General features: G+C 45.1%; 2 protein-coding genes across 5 annotated transcripts in view; one reads left to right on the top strand and one right to left on the bottom strand.

Moving 5' to 3' along the window:
• The window catches only part of Fancl (E3 ubiquitin-protein ligase Fancl), a 242,763-nt gene that overhangs the window by 123,769 nt on the left and 104,564 nt on the right, over window positions 1-14,430 (top strand). The window lies entirely within an intron of this gene.
• Window positions 1-14,430, bottom strand: part of LOC139751910 (protein big brother-like) — a 48,882-nt gene that overhangs the window by 10,239 nt on the left and 24,213 nt on the right. Inside the window, exon 3 of the mRNA XM_071667600.1 lies at window positions 4,632-4,730. Coding sequence (XP_071523701.1) covers window positions 4,632-4,730 — 99 coding nt within the window. The remainder of the gene's footprint in view (window positions 1-4,631; window positions 4,731-14,430) is intronic.

The following is a 14,430-nucleotide window of genomic DNA, read 5'->3' as shown; positions in this document are numbered from 1 at the left end:
TAAATGTTAAATATAAGGCTAATTCAACAGGTCTGGAAGGCTAGTTTAAGAGGTCTGGAAGGCTGGCTGAACAAGCGCCTGGGTAGTGAGGCCACAGGTGGTTAACTATAACTACCTCACCAATAGGTTGACTAGGTTGTTCGAGGCGGCTACCTGGCCAGGAACGGGAGGTCTGATCGTAATCAAATTACTGAGGGTTCATATGCAAATGACCCAGTCCCACGCTGGTGCATCAGGTGGGTGATGGGATGGGTGTTATGGATGCAGGTGTACGTGTCGTGGGTGGGTGTAGGTGGGTGGGTGGGTGTAGGTGGGTGGGTGGGTGTAGGTGTCGTGGGTGGGTGTAGGTGGGTGGATGGGTGTTTCATGTGATGATGTGAGTCTCTGAGGAGTCCAGGGGTTCACTCTGATCCCGTGCAGGAGTTTGTGTTGTGGAAGATATTTCATCTTTTGCCACAATCTGGCTCCACGGAGGTCTGCCCTTCATCCAAGGCCTGGTTGACAGTCAAGCATAAAAAAATACTACAAATAGATAAAAGAAAAAAAGGAAGAGAAAAGAGTCATCAAAGATCCTACGGTGAAAATTAGCGTTTTAGAAGGCGTTAGGACGTAACTCTTAAGAGAAAACGTGAGGGGGGAGAGGAAGAAGGGGGTTGTAGAGAGTTCCAAAGCTTAGCGGTGTAGGGAAAGAAGCAGACAACCGAACGGCTCGTTACCCTTGAGTTCCCCCACGACCACACTGTCGTAATCATCCAACACTGTAGCTTTCCCACTATTATGTGGTCTACGTAATGGAGAGGGGAGGCACAAGCAGCCAGCTTTAGATATGATAAACCGGAGCAATATGTCCAGAGTAGGGAAGAGTGAACCAACACTGCGACTTAAGGGGAAAGTAGGTCACGTTTTAAGGTCAGGCTTTGAGAGTTGACCTAACATGAACCTCTTTAAATTTAACTCTCTCTCTCTCTCTCTCTCTCTCTCTCTCTCTCTCTCTCTCTCTCTCTCTCTCTCTCTCTCTCTCTCTCAGGTACACACATGTCGAACCTGCCCAGGTGTGCGAACAGTAGTCCAGTACAAGGACGGGCCCCATCCCTCGTACACTGCAAGACACTGAACAGAAAACGTCCATGTCGTCTGGACGGGGTTCCCAGTGTCTTTTAGAGAGAGAGACTTTAGCAATCTGTGCAACGTGAGGTTTTCCCAGGATAAATGATAGGTTACGGTGATGCCAGACTTTGCCTATTGTGCAGAGCGGTGGAATGACGGGGTCATTATGGGAGATGAGAAGGTCGTCAGGCGCTTGAGGAAAAGGGTGTATAAGAACAAAGATTACGTGCGACGTGTTCACGGGGTTCGAAACCTGAGTCTGTGGAGGAAGTGGTGGATGAGACGACACGGGTGGAAGGGGAGGCGGAACAGAGCGAGAGAAGTGGAGGAAAACACAGCAAGAGAAGTTGAGGAAAACATTGTTGAGTCGTGTGTGTGTGTGTGTTAAGAACAGTGGTTTAAGATGAAAGGAATTTAACCTTGTAGAAGTTAGATAAGGGTAATTAACATTACGAAAGGACGAGGTAACCGTGAGGGAATTTAACGAAGTTAATTTAACGTTGACAGGTCATAAATGTTACCTAAGTATTGTGTTAGAAATTAGCATTAACAGAAGTTGACTTTTAGAGAGCCAGTCAAGTTAATACTAAATTAATTGTGAGTAATTTAACAGCGGACACACTTTCGGGATGTTAAATTTAACTTGAATAAACAGGTATCAAGGAAAGAAAGCTAATGAAAAAGGTTAAGTGAGGAAGGGGAGGGGTTGGTAACTTTGTATTTAACTGGGAGGGGTGTGTGTTGGAGGGGTTTGTTGGAGACGAACACTGTGAGAGGGGTGTGTGTTGGAGAGAGGGTTTGTTGGAGACGAACATTGTGGGAGAAGGGTGTGTGTTGGAGAGAGGGTTTGTTGGAGACGAACACTGTGGGAGAGGGGGGGAGTGTGGGTGTTGGAGTGTTGAAGCCTGGAGGTCAGCACAGGTGTTGAGTTTTTTTTTTTTTGTTTACTTTTAGGAACGAGAGAGAGAGAGAGAGAGAGAGAGAGAGAGAGAGAGAGAGAGAGAGAGAGAGAGAGAGAGAGAGAGAGAGAAGAGAGAGAGAGAGTGATATCATCCAGCTGATGATAATTACCTTTGATTACCTGTCATTGATAAGGATATTATATAAATCGTCCGTTCACAATACACGTTTAGTAGATGTGTATCTACGACAAGTGTAATCAATCGCAAATTACTTTTCGCTTCATGACATTATCAAGAATTACCTTAATTACTAGAGTGGTAGTAGTACCCAACATCCCCACCTCCCCTCTCCTCGTTTTCTTCTAGCATTCAAATATGCTCTGCCCGGGGCACCTGGCGCTCCGCCCCCCGGGGGCATTATGCTCCGCCCGGGGCGCCACCTGCTATTGCTGAAGAATTTCTCTGTGTGTGTGTGTGTGTGTGTGTGTCTGTGGAAGCCTCCGGCAGCAATGCACTTGGCGAGAAAATGTATATATGCTAATTTGTCCTTCGACCCAGCTGCCATCTCTCACTGCTGCTGGTGTACACGCCCAGCCTCAGGGAACAACAACAGATGTTCTATTATCACTTGGTCGTTGTTCTTTGTTCTCTCTCTCTCTCTCTCTCTCTCTCTCTCTCTCTCTCTCTCTCTCTCTCTCTCTCTCTCTCTCTCTCTCGTGTGTGTGTGTGTGTGTGTGTGTGTTTATTTGTATTGAAGAGGATTTAGCTCCTGGTTGGAGTGGCTCTCGCATCAGCTCTACGTTAAGGCGCTGGTCACCTGTTGTGGGTTCGATAACCCAAGGCTGCTGTTTGGGTAAGGGGGAGGAGTGTGTGTGTGTGGGGGGGTGGGGGGTATTTACAGCTATAATCTATGCATATATTATGTATCTGTCCTCTATGTATGTGTGTGTGTGTGTGTGTGTGTGTGTGTCTGTCTGTCTGTCGTCCTAGCCTGGGGCTGGCTCGGTTGGCTGATGTGTGTGGATGATGATCATCATCATCTTGAGCACCACGGTTCGAACCCTGGGTATGACGGGTGGTGAGGGTCGGGTTTAAAAGGCCAAGGTCGTCCTATCTCTCAAGGGTCGTGCCCTTGCGACGACAGGTCGTGCTGAAGGTATTAGCCAGTACCGTGCCCTTAGGGTCGTATCTCGTATCGTACGACCTCCGTAACTTGACCAACGTGACCCGAACTTAAAGCTAAGTTAAGCTATGTTATAAGCTAACCTAAGCTACCACAACCCGACCAAAGCTAAGATGGGCTACGTTAACACCACGCTAGGTTTACAACACGTGACCTGGGTGTTGTAGAAGTGAGGTCAGGTCAGTTCAGGTCATCTGGTGGGTGTACAGGCCACAACACAAAGCGAATTACTCGTTGATAACTACCGTGTCTCGTAATGAGTGGTTCATAAACCATTCGTTGAGAGAGAGAGATGGGGGGGGGTTAAGTACCCCATCACCCCCACCTGGTTCATGGCCCTGGTAGTTACCGTAATGGGGCCAAAGTAGTGGGTCTAGCAGACCAATTGGCGGCTCTTCAGGCTAACTACCTGTTAGCCTGTCAGCTTGTTAGGTTGGGTGCCCCCGCTTACCCCACAGCTTAGCTGTCACTTAGAAGCTTAAGTTATGTTTTTACCCTTGATAACGACTGTACGACCCTCGATAACGACTGTACGACCCTTGATAACGACTGTACGACCCTTGATAATGACTGTACGACCATCGGACCGTAGGAACAGAACACTGTGAGCCGGACCGAACCAACGGAACAGAACGGGCCAGCCAGCCCCCCCCCCCCCCTCCCCCATCCTAACTATCCTAAGCCATTCCTGTCCTATGGAAACCATTTCCAGGCAATGACCTGACGACAGATGGCAACCGCGGGAGAGACAGGACCTCTCTCTCTCTCTCTCTCTCTCTCTCTCTCTCTCTCTCTCTCTCTCTCTCTCTCTCTCTCTCTCTCTCTCTCGGGTCTCTGGCGCTTTCTCCCCCCCCCCCCCCCCCCCCGCCGCCTTCAGAGACCCTCGGGAGGTTTCAGGTCAGACCTGGACGCGCTTGTGCAGGTCAATGACGTTACGGAGCGCGTCAGAAACGTCACGTGACCTCTAATTTCCCCCCCCTCATTACCTTCAAGGTCAACGACAGCCGGGGGGGGGGGGGGGATGGATGTACTAGGTCGTCACCCGCCGCGAGAGTCGTTCGCTCGTCGGGTCGTGAGCAGTCCCTTGGGTGCGACGGTACGACCCTTGACCACAGCGATATGGTAGACTGGCCTTTAAGGTACCATCCCGCACAAAGGGTCGTACCGTCGTGCTCACGAGTTGTATCGTCGTACTCAGGGGTCGTATAGTCGTACTCAGGGGTCGTACCGTCGTACTCAGGGGTCATACCGTCATACTCAGGGGGTCGTACCGTCGTACTCATGGGGTCATACCGTCGTACTCAGGGGGTCGTATCGTCGTACTCAGGGGTCGTATCGTCGTACTCAGGGGTCGTACCGTCGTGCTCACGAGTCGTACCGTCGTACTCTGCCACCGTCAGTAGACCAAGTGTAAGTACGACTGGGTCTGAGGCACTCACCTTGCCTGGCTCCTTATCGAAGTCCACCTCCTTCAGGTTGTTGGAGAAACCAGTGGTGGAGAACTGCAGATTCATGTTGGTGCCGTTCGTCATGAACGCCTGTGAGGGAGAAAAAAAAGTTGGAGACGCGTTAGTGTTGTTGGAGGGGGGGGGGTGTTGGTTGACGAGAGGTGGTGATGGAGGGACTGGTGGTGATGGTGATGGAGGAACTGGTGGTGTTGGTGGTTCACTGTTGGAGAAAGTGGCGGTGTTGTCGGAGAAACGGATGGAGAGATGGTGGCGTTATTGGAGGAGAGAGAGAGAGAGAGAGAGAGAGAGAGAGAGAGAGAGAGAGAGAGAGAGAGAGAGAGAGAGAGAGAGAGAGAGAGAATCAGGAAGTAAACCACAGATTATAAGTGAGTTAAATATAAGCAACATTAACATTTACCGGAGCAATATAATTCCCCACACCCCATCTTCATCCCCCACTCCCTTCCTCCCTCTACACCGTTACGTTGACAACGTCATATAAATCCAGTAATCCCCCCCCTACACACACACACACACACACACACACTCACCATCTTCCCTCAACACTTATACTTTACACCCCCGCCCGCTTCCCCCCCCCCCTCCGCCTTAGTATACACACTCGTGTGTACACGTCATGTGTACGGGCGTCTGTGTACAGATGACGGGGTGACTGGCGAGCAGCGGCCGTGTTTACATGCACTTCCTGATGTTAACTTAATGGTTGACCATCTCCAAATTCACGTTTTCTATGTCCGGTTCAAATGTCCGCTAATCTCCTCTCGTATACCCTCTCTATAACACCTACACACACACACACACACACACACACACACACACACACACATATATATATATATATATATATATATATATATATATATATATATATATATATATATATATTGGAAAGGATCACGATTTGGCGCATGTTTACCAAATGGCGTCCTAGCTTCGTCTCTTCGATGTATATCAACTGACTGTTATATTTCTCTCTTGTGTCTCCCCTGATGATGTGATTATTACACGAAAGTGCACTTGGGAACTTATCGTGTTTCATTTTCCCCGTTGACTCATAGGAATATATATATATATATATATATATATATATATATATATATATATATATATATATATATATATATATATATATATATATATATATATATATATATCGCCGTCCTCGTACGAGAGAGAGATCGCTTAACGAGAGAACGAACGATGGTAGTCATTTCGCGGCGGCTGCGGCAGACAGTGCCGGGGGGGAGGGGAGGGGAGGGGGGGTAGGAGACGCGGAAGCATTAGACCAGAGATAATCACCGGCCCCGGTAAACATCGTGCGTCCGACACCCGACGGCAGCGCACCATACGGTTTATAAGGGAACCAAGATGGCGCCCCGGCGAGGGTGTGTGTGTGTGTGTGTGTGCATCCGTTACACGGGATTTAGTATATCATACTCGGATGATATTGTATTCTCGTTGTGGTACACTTGGAGTTATAGGAATACAGTGACGTTACGGGAGAAGATAATGGCGATAAAGGAATAGAGTGCTGGCAGTCAGGTGTGGTCAGCCAGATGTGTTGGCAGTCAGGTGTGGTCAGCCAGCCTCTGTATACACGCTGACGATCAGTTCCGTGTGAGCCAGTGTCGTGGTGTCAGGGTGTGTTGTCATGCGACCATGACGTGTCCTGGACATGTGAGGACCCGCATGATGAGGTGTACTGAGTTGTGAGGTCAGGTATGAGGTGTACTGAGGTGTGAGGTCAGGTATGAGGTGTACTGAGGTGTGAGGTCAGGTATGAGGTGTACTGAGGTGTGAGGTCAGGTATGAGGTGTACTGAGGTGTGAGGTCAGGTATGAGGTGTACTGAGGTGTGAGGTCAGGTATGAGAAGACTGAAGAGATGTTGGAGAGAGAAATGCTCCTAGGGTTACCCCACTGTCCAACTGGAGGGTTATACAAAGGGGCATTATTGTGAGTGACCCCCGGCACGTTTTCTGTGATGGTTTGGTGTACCGTCTGCTCCTCCTGTGGCAGGAGGCAGCTCGCGAAGGGGTTGATGGCGCTACTGGTATCGGTGGGAAAGAAGGGAAGGCGAGCACTTGTTTATGGCTTGGGTTTGTGTAGGTTAAACACACACACACACACACACACACACACACACATTTTATATATATATATATATATATATATATATATATATATATATATATATATATATATGTGTGTATATATATATATATATATATATATGTCTGTGTGTGTGTGTGTGTGTGTGTGTGTTCCATAAGAACGAACTGTTACGTATTATAGTTTGAAATACCAGGTAATGTCAAACGTCACGAACAGAAGAAGGAAAATAAAAGATGATAACTGGCGTCTAGATACGTTTTTTAAGCCAAAGAAAACATTGAAGTAATGATAAATGTGAACAACACGGCAGTGACCATATATATATATATATATATATATATATATATATATATATATATATATATATATATATATGTATATATATATACATATATAGATATATATTTATTATTTTTTTTATTGTGCTTTGTCGCTGACTCCCGCGTTAGCAAGGTAGCGCAAGGAAACAGACGAAAGAATGGCCCAACCCACCCACATACACATGTATATACATACACGTCCACACACGCAAATATATATATATACCCTGAAAGCTGTATGAGAAGTTGTAGAAAAATGCTCCGTAAACCAAGAGGCAATAGAGGCTAGAGTTGCCGGGGTTGTAGGGAGGGTGGGTTAGCAGGTTGTGGAGCCAATTTGAGGTAAGTATGATCATTTTGTAAGATGTTAGTGTACCCGGGGCCGCTCGCTCAACACCTCCGCCGTTTTCTGTCGCTACACATGATCTTCCTCACTGTTGTTGTCTGCCATGTCCACTCTTGATTTCCCCCCCACCTCCCTCCCATGTGACCCACCTCACGTTTTCTATCCTAGTTATATGTTGGATTTCTCTTACGTTTTCTTATTACGTTTTATTATTATTTTTGTTATTATTATTATTTTTGCTACTACTAGTACTACTACTAATAGTACCTCGTTAAGTCGGAAAAAGTAAGTAGCTATAAAGATTATTTATGATAACTAATTATTATTATTATCATTATTATTATTATTATTATTATTATTATTATTATTATTATTATGACATTACGGTTTCTGTCATCCGCTGAAGTTATAACATACAATAGATATAATTTAAAATTCTCTCTCTCTCTCTCTCTCTCTCTCTCTCTCTCTCTCTCTCTCTCTCTCTCTCTCTCTCTCTCCATCTCCGTGACGTCACCATCAGACCAGGAGGACAACAACAGGTATAAGAACCGCTCGTTCGCACGTAATTACAGGTTGACCTCGCTCATCACGACCTCGTTAAAGGCAAGTTAATCACCTTGAATTTACTTATCTAAAAACGTTGGGAGAATTTCGTTATAACAAGTGAACGCTTTACACACACACACACACACACACACACACACACACACACACACACGTATATTTTCTTTCAAACTATTCGCCATTTCCCGCGTTAGCAAGGTAGCGTTAAGAACAGAGGACTGGGCCTCTGAGGGAGTATACTCACCTGGCCTCGTTCTCTGTTCCTTCTTTTGGAAAATTAAAAAAAAAAAAACAGAGAGGGGAGGATTTCCAGCCCCCCGCTCCCTCCCCTTTTAGTCGCCTTCTACGACACGCAGGGAATACGTGGGAAGTATTCTTTCTCCCCTATCCCCAGGGATATATATATATATATATATATACACACATATATACATATATATATACACATATATACATATATATATATATATATATATATATATATATATATATATATATATATATATATATATATATATATAAATATAAAGGAATTCCGACATGGGAATGTAAATGTCTCGCCTGCTTTTCTTGTTGGGAATTTTATGAGTATATTTTCCCTGACCTCTGACCTCTCGACCTTGAATTGTGAGGTAAATGTAAGATAAAGATAAAGAGATCTGGCCACATGACGACACACACGTCATATTAGGAAGCAGTCCGGCCGTGTCGTGTTATAGAAAACGTGGAACAGGGAAGAAAGAGGAGTGTGTGGGGGGAGGGGGTTCTTCTCTGTACGTTGTACGGACATTCATTGTACGTAGAACATTCGCTGTACGTGGTACGGACGTTCACTGTACGTAGGGTGAACATTCACTTCACACACACGAAAAGGGGGGGAGGGGTGGGGGGAGGGAACATTCGCCCTATATAGAAAGAATAGTCGTATTATAGAGAGGGAGATACGACCTTTTGAAATATGTAATACTTCCCTAATACAGTAATTTAGAATTAGAAGTATTAACCAATTAGAAATCAATGAATGTAAACTCAGATATTATGAACTCTAACCCACATGGTACAAGATTTCAGCACCAGGGTACAAAATACAGAATTGTAACGTACAGGAGGAGGGTAGAGGATACAGGACTTAACACAATGAAGCGAATTTAATCCCCTCCAAAATGTTAACCCCTTAACATCGCAGCCTAAGACAGAAGCAGACGAGGAGATGGTTATGTCTGGCGACCCCCTGTTCTTAAGCCGTTATCAGAACACACAAAATGATAACCCAAAGAACATCAAATAACACACACGTCACCGCTGAACACGACCAGGGGGACAGACGCGAAGGTTAAATCTAACCTGAGACACAAGAAATTCATCCTCAGATATGAGAAGCCAGGGAACCAGACTGTCAACCAACCTCGTACGAGCAATCCAAACACGTATTGGTCATCGAACAGAAAACGACAGGTGGGATTAGTCAAACGAACCACCCACCTCTCCCCCCAAGGCATAACAGAACAGATGAATGGAACACCTGCACTCAAAATCTCATTCTTGGAACTCTTCATGTCAAACATCACACTTTCTACCATCGTATTATTCATATTTTTTTCTCCCCATCGTATCATCTATTGGCCATGCCTCATCAACCAGATGTCAGCTGGAGGTCTGTGTTCTGATAATAGATTTACGAGAGGAATTGAGATTGATGGCTTGAATGATGATACTGACGGTGATGATAACAAGGAGGGGGGAAGAGATATGAAGGATGAAGACATGAGATAATACAGGGAGAGAGTAAGTAAGAGAGATATAGTGTGATAACTAATACTCAAGAGATATTCAGTGGTTATGAGGTGAACATGAGGCCTCCTTAATGAAGCAGAAATTGATCATGAGGTGGAACATGAGGCCTCTTTAATAAAGCAGAAATTGATCATGAGGTGAACATGAGGCCTCTGTAAGATGTAGGAATGATTACACCACGTCTTATATTGATATAGCCGCCATACTCACTATATCATCACGTGTCCCCGATATATATATATATATATATATATATATATATATATATATATATATATATATATATATATATATATATATATGTATATATATATATAGCTCGTGTTTTCCTCTGGGTCTAAATATAGGAATGAGAAACAGAAGAGGTGGCAAGATATTTCCTTAGGGAACGCCATGAAGGATTTAAAAATATCCGGATCGACAACAGCTTGCTGTTCTGTGTGTGTTGAGGAGTCGTATATATCCATCACTTCCTCGTATGTTACGCTTATATGTTTCCCGTGTGTGACGCCGCAGTCACATTTGGAAGAGAGAGGAGGAAGGAGAAGAACACAAGAACACGATAGGGAGTGAGGGAGGGAGTGAGGGAGAGGTGTGGTTAAGCCGTAACTTTAGACCAGTGTTGGCGTAGCCGGGTCTCTGGTGGTGGTGTGGGGGGGGAGAGCCGCCCCCCTACCCTCCTGGTGGAGGGGAGGAGATCATCGCCCCCCTCCCCTCCCCTCCCCTCCCCTCCCCTCCCCCTGGTATAACAAGATGGTGGTCAGGAATGTAATCCACAAACTCGTCCCCCCTCCACCTTCCCTCTCCACAACAACTCCACCGCCTCTTAAAACTGCCGCTACCACATCCCTAAACTGGTCCCCCGCACCGCACCTCCGCCGCACCTGCGGTATGTCGTGTACTGCACCACCGCAGGACAGCACTCGTAAACTGCTGTATCGCGACCCTACATTGCTTTATGCTGTTCTTAACTACCATACACACCTTAACCACACTCGTTAATTGCACCATTCTACTACACACACAGCTACCACGCCCCTGAACTGCCAAACCACATCCTTAAACTGCTCTAAACTGCCATACACGACACTACATCGAGGCGTTCCTGCTGCTTAACTCCTACGTATATATATAAAAAAGAATCATAAAAAAATTATAATTATCAGATGCCATATAAGATTACATATGAGACGTCCACTTTGGATGGAGCAAATTGGCCGGACTCCTTCATTATTACACATTTTCGAAATGTTTTGACTGCTCGAAATCTCCTTTTGTGTATACCTGTATGTCATACATCATCAATACAGAATTAAGATAAAAGTAGATCAAGTATGAGTCCACAGCCTCGGCTTCTCCGGCTGACCACCTGCACGCCACAACCGTCGAGTTTCCACAGAGCGATTATATAAAGCACATTACCTTAGTATATGTTGATGACGCGTATAGAAACCAGCAATGTAGAAGGAAACTTTGATGTTGTTGTTGAGATGTATCTCAAAACAATAGAAAGAGAGAGGAACAATTTGATAGTTGTGACGAATTCTGGTTTAGTATATCTGCAAACATTTTATCCACTTTCTTTTTTTAGAGGTATTTGTTAGACACAGAAACAACCAAACATGTTTTAGGTACATGTGGCCTAAATGGTTGTATGTGGCCAGGTTTATTTTGTTTTTGTTTTTTTTATTTCGTTCTGTGCAGTGGTTAGGGATTGGCTCAGCCATCCGTACATACAGAGTTTATTAACTGTGTGACATACAGGAGGGGAGTCACAGGATGGGTTATAACCCCTTCAGTACGTCATTACTACCCTTGACCTCTGACCCCTCGAGCGTCTGGTTGAAGGCTAGGCCGTCGTGTAGGGGGAGTCGTAATGTCGTACCCCAGGGTCGTACACAAGTGTTCAAGGGTCGTAAGGTCGTTGTTTAAGTGTTTTACGGCCAAACTACCCCCATTGTTACCACGCCTAACCAAACTATCGCAACGATCGTTCCCGTCCGCGTGAGACAAATCGCTAAGATTCGCGTGCAGATTGAGGGTGCTGCTTAAAATACCATGAGGGTTGTTAACTCGCCTTAACTACCATAATGGCCGTCAATTTCCGACGATTGCAGAACTCGTCCGAACTATCTCGTAATTTTCGATTGATTTCCCACTGCATTCCGGTCATATTGGCTCCTGACATCTTCATAAAGAACCTTAATGGTCATTGTATCGTTAAAGAACATATTTATGTGAAATAATGAAAAAAAAAAAAATAGTGGTCCATAAAATTCAGCAGCAATTGGAGGGACCCTTGACGTCAGCGTGACGTCACGGGCCGGTTGGCAATCACGGCCAACCACAATAACTACCCCCGTTTTCTAAAACATCACTCGTGGGGGACATATTACATTAATCCAAGTGGACAGAAATTGTTGGAAAATTACCTTCAAATTATTACCGCTGAATGGGCTGGGCCCGTTGAAAACAGACATTACGGGCTGGCGGGTTCCACTTTGAGAATTAAGGTAGGCTGTGTTAAGTTGCCAGGCCAGCGAAAATCAATTCATCACGGTGGACAACAGGTGGATATTACTCAGGATGAAATTGTTGGCCTTCTTGTGTCGCGCCTTGATACTGGTGACAGTTGTGACTAAGAGGAGGAAGGAAGGAGGTCGAACCCACCCCCGGCCATCCCCAACATTATTATATGATAATACACGACAGGAAATACGTGTCTGTCTGTCCGTCCGTGTTTATGTAAATTCACACTTAACGTTTCATATATATATATATATATATATATATATATATATATATATATATATATATATATATATATATTCTTTCATGCTGTTCGCCATTTCCCGCGTGAGCGAGGTAGCGTTAAGAACAGAGGACTGGGCCTTTGAGGGAATATCCTTACCTGGCCCCCTTCTCTGTTCCTTCTTTTGTGAAATATTTCTGGGGATAGGGAGGGAAAGAATACTTCCCACGTATTCCTGAGTGTGTGGTAAAAGGCGACTAAAAGGGGGAGGGAGCGGGAGGCTGGAAATCCTCCCCTCCAGTTTTTACTTTTCTAAAAGAAGGAACAGAGAAGGGAGCCGTGTGAGAATTTCCCCTCAGGTTTAATCCTCTGCTCTCAACGCTACCTCGCTAACGCGGGAAATGGATGAAGGCAGCATGTATGAATATGTACATGTGTATATATGTATATGTCTGTGTATGTGGGTGGGTTGGGCCATTCTTTCGTCTGTTTCCTTGCACTACCTCCCTAACGCGGGAGACAGCGTCAAAGTATAATAATAGAACATATATATACATATATGAACCAAGTGCATATGAACGCGCACCTTCATAGAACATACGAACCTCCAACAGTCAGGATCGAACCCGGGACCTCTGTGCCACGGGCGGGAGCGCTACCGCTAGGCTATGCTCGCCCCTAATAGGGGAATGATTATTCGAATACTATGTACTCCAGTACCCTTCGTCTCACGTTGGTGAGCAACGGGGTCTACACCGGTCATGTCCCATCAGGCTCACACAACCAGCAGATAGCATTTTCCAGATCCTAACTGTACAACGCGGAGGTATATGAATACGAAAGTGCATAGGAACGCGCACATTCATATATATATATATATATATATATATATATATATATATATATATATATATATATATATATATATATACATACACACCCGCCTAGTTGGCAACATTTGTCTGTTTGTGCCAAGATTGACGATGGTAAATTGTAGGTTAGGTTAGGTTTCTGAGTACGTGGTAGTCATGGTTGTGGTAGAGATGGTTGTGGTAGTGGCGGTTGTGTCAGTGGTAGGGATGATGGTAAGGTTGTTAGTGATGGGTTGTGATGGTTGGCCTGCGGCGAGGTGTGGTTGTGGACGACCCTGGTCGTATCGTAAGGCTCACAGTGCGGCCAAGGCCGTCATCAGGGTCGTTCCTCCCGCACTGGTCCAGAGGTACATGTGGTCTAGCCTGGGTTTAGCGGGCTAACCTCTCAAAGCCTCGTACCGTCGTGCTAAAGGGTCGTACCGTCGTGCTAAAGGGTTGTACCGTCGTGCTAAAGGGTCGTACCGTCGTGCTAAAGGGTCGTACCGGCGTGCTAAAGGGTTGTACCGTCGTGCTAAAGGGTTGTACCGTCGTGCTAAAGGGTCGTACCGGCGTGCTAAAGGGTCGTACCGGCGTGCTAAAGGGTCGTACCGGCGTGCTAAAGGGTCGTACCGGCATGCTAAAGGATTGTACCGTCGTGCTAAAGGGTCATACCGGCGTGCTAAAGGGTCGTACCGGCATGCTAAAGGGTCGTATCGGCGTGCTAAAGGGTCGTACCGTCATGAAAACAGGTTACGGTATTGGGAAATAAAAAAGAAAAACTCCAAAATGATACAGACTTAGCCATCTTCTTTCATGATATTGCAAAAAGAAAAACGACCACTTACCTCCATTGACATTAAATATATCTAACAACACACGCTGGCTATCGCACCTGTCATTAACCTTGACCCCGCCATTACCTAAGCAATATATATATATATATATATATATATATATATATATATATATATATATATATATATATGTATATATATATATATATATATATATATATATATATATATA

This window comes from Panulirus ornatus, chromosome 12, assembly GCF_036320965.1.
Source record: "Panulirus ornatus isolate Po-2019 chromosome 12, ASM3632096v1, whole genome shotgun sequence".
Classification (NCBI taxonomy): domain Eukaryota; kingdom Metazoa; phylum Arthropoda; class Malacostraca; order Decapoda; family Palinuridae; genus Panulirus; species Panulirus ornatus.
This window is presented reverse-complemented; position numbering and strand designations above follow the sequence as displayed.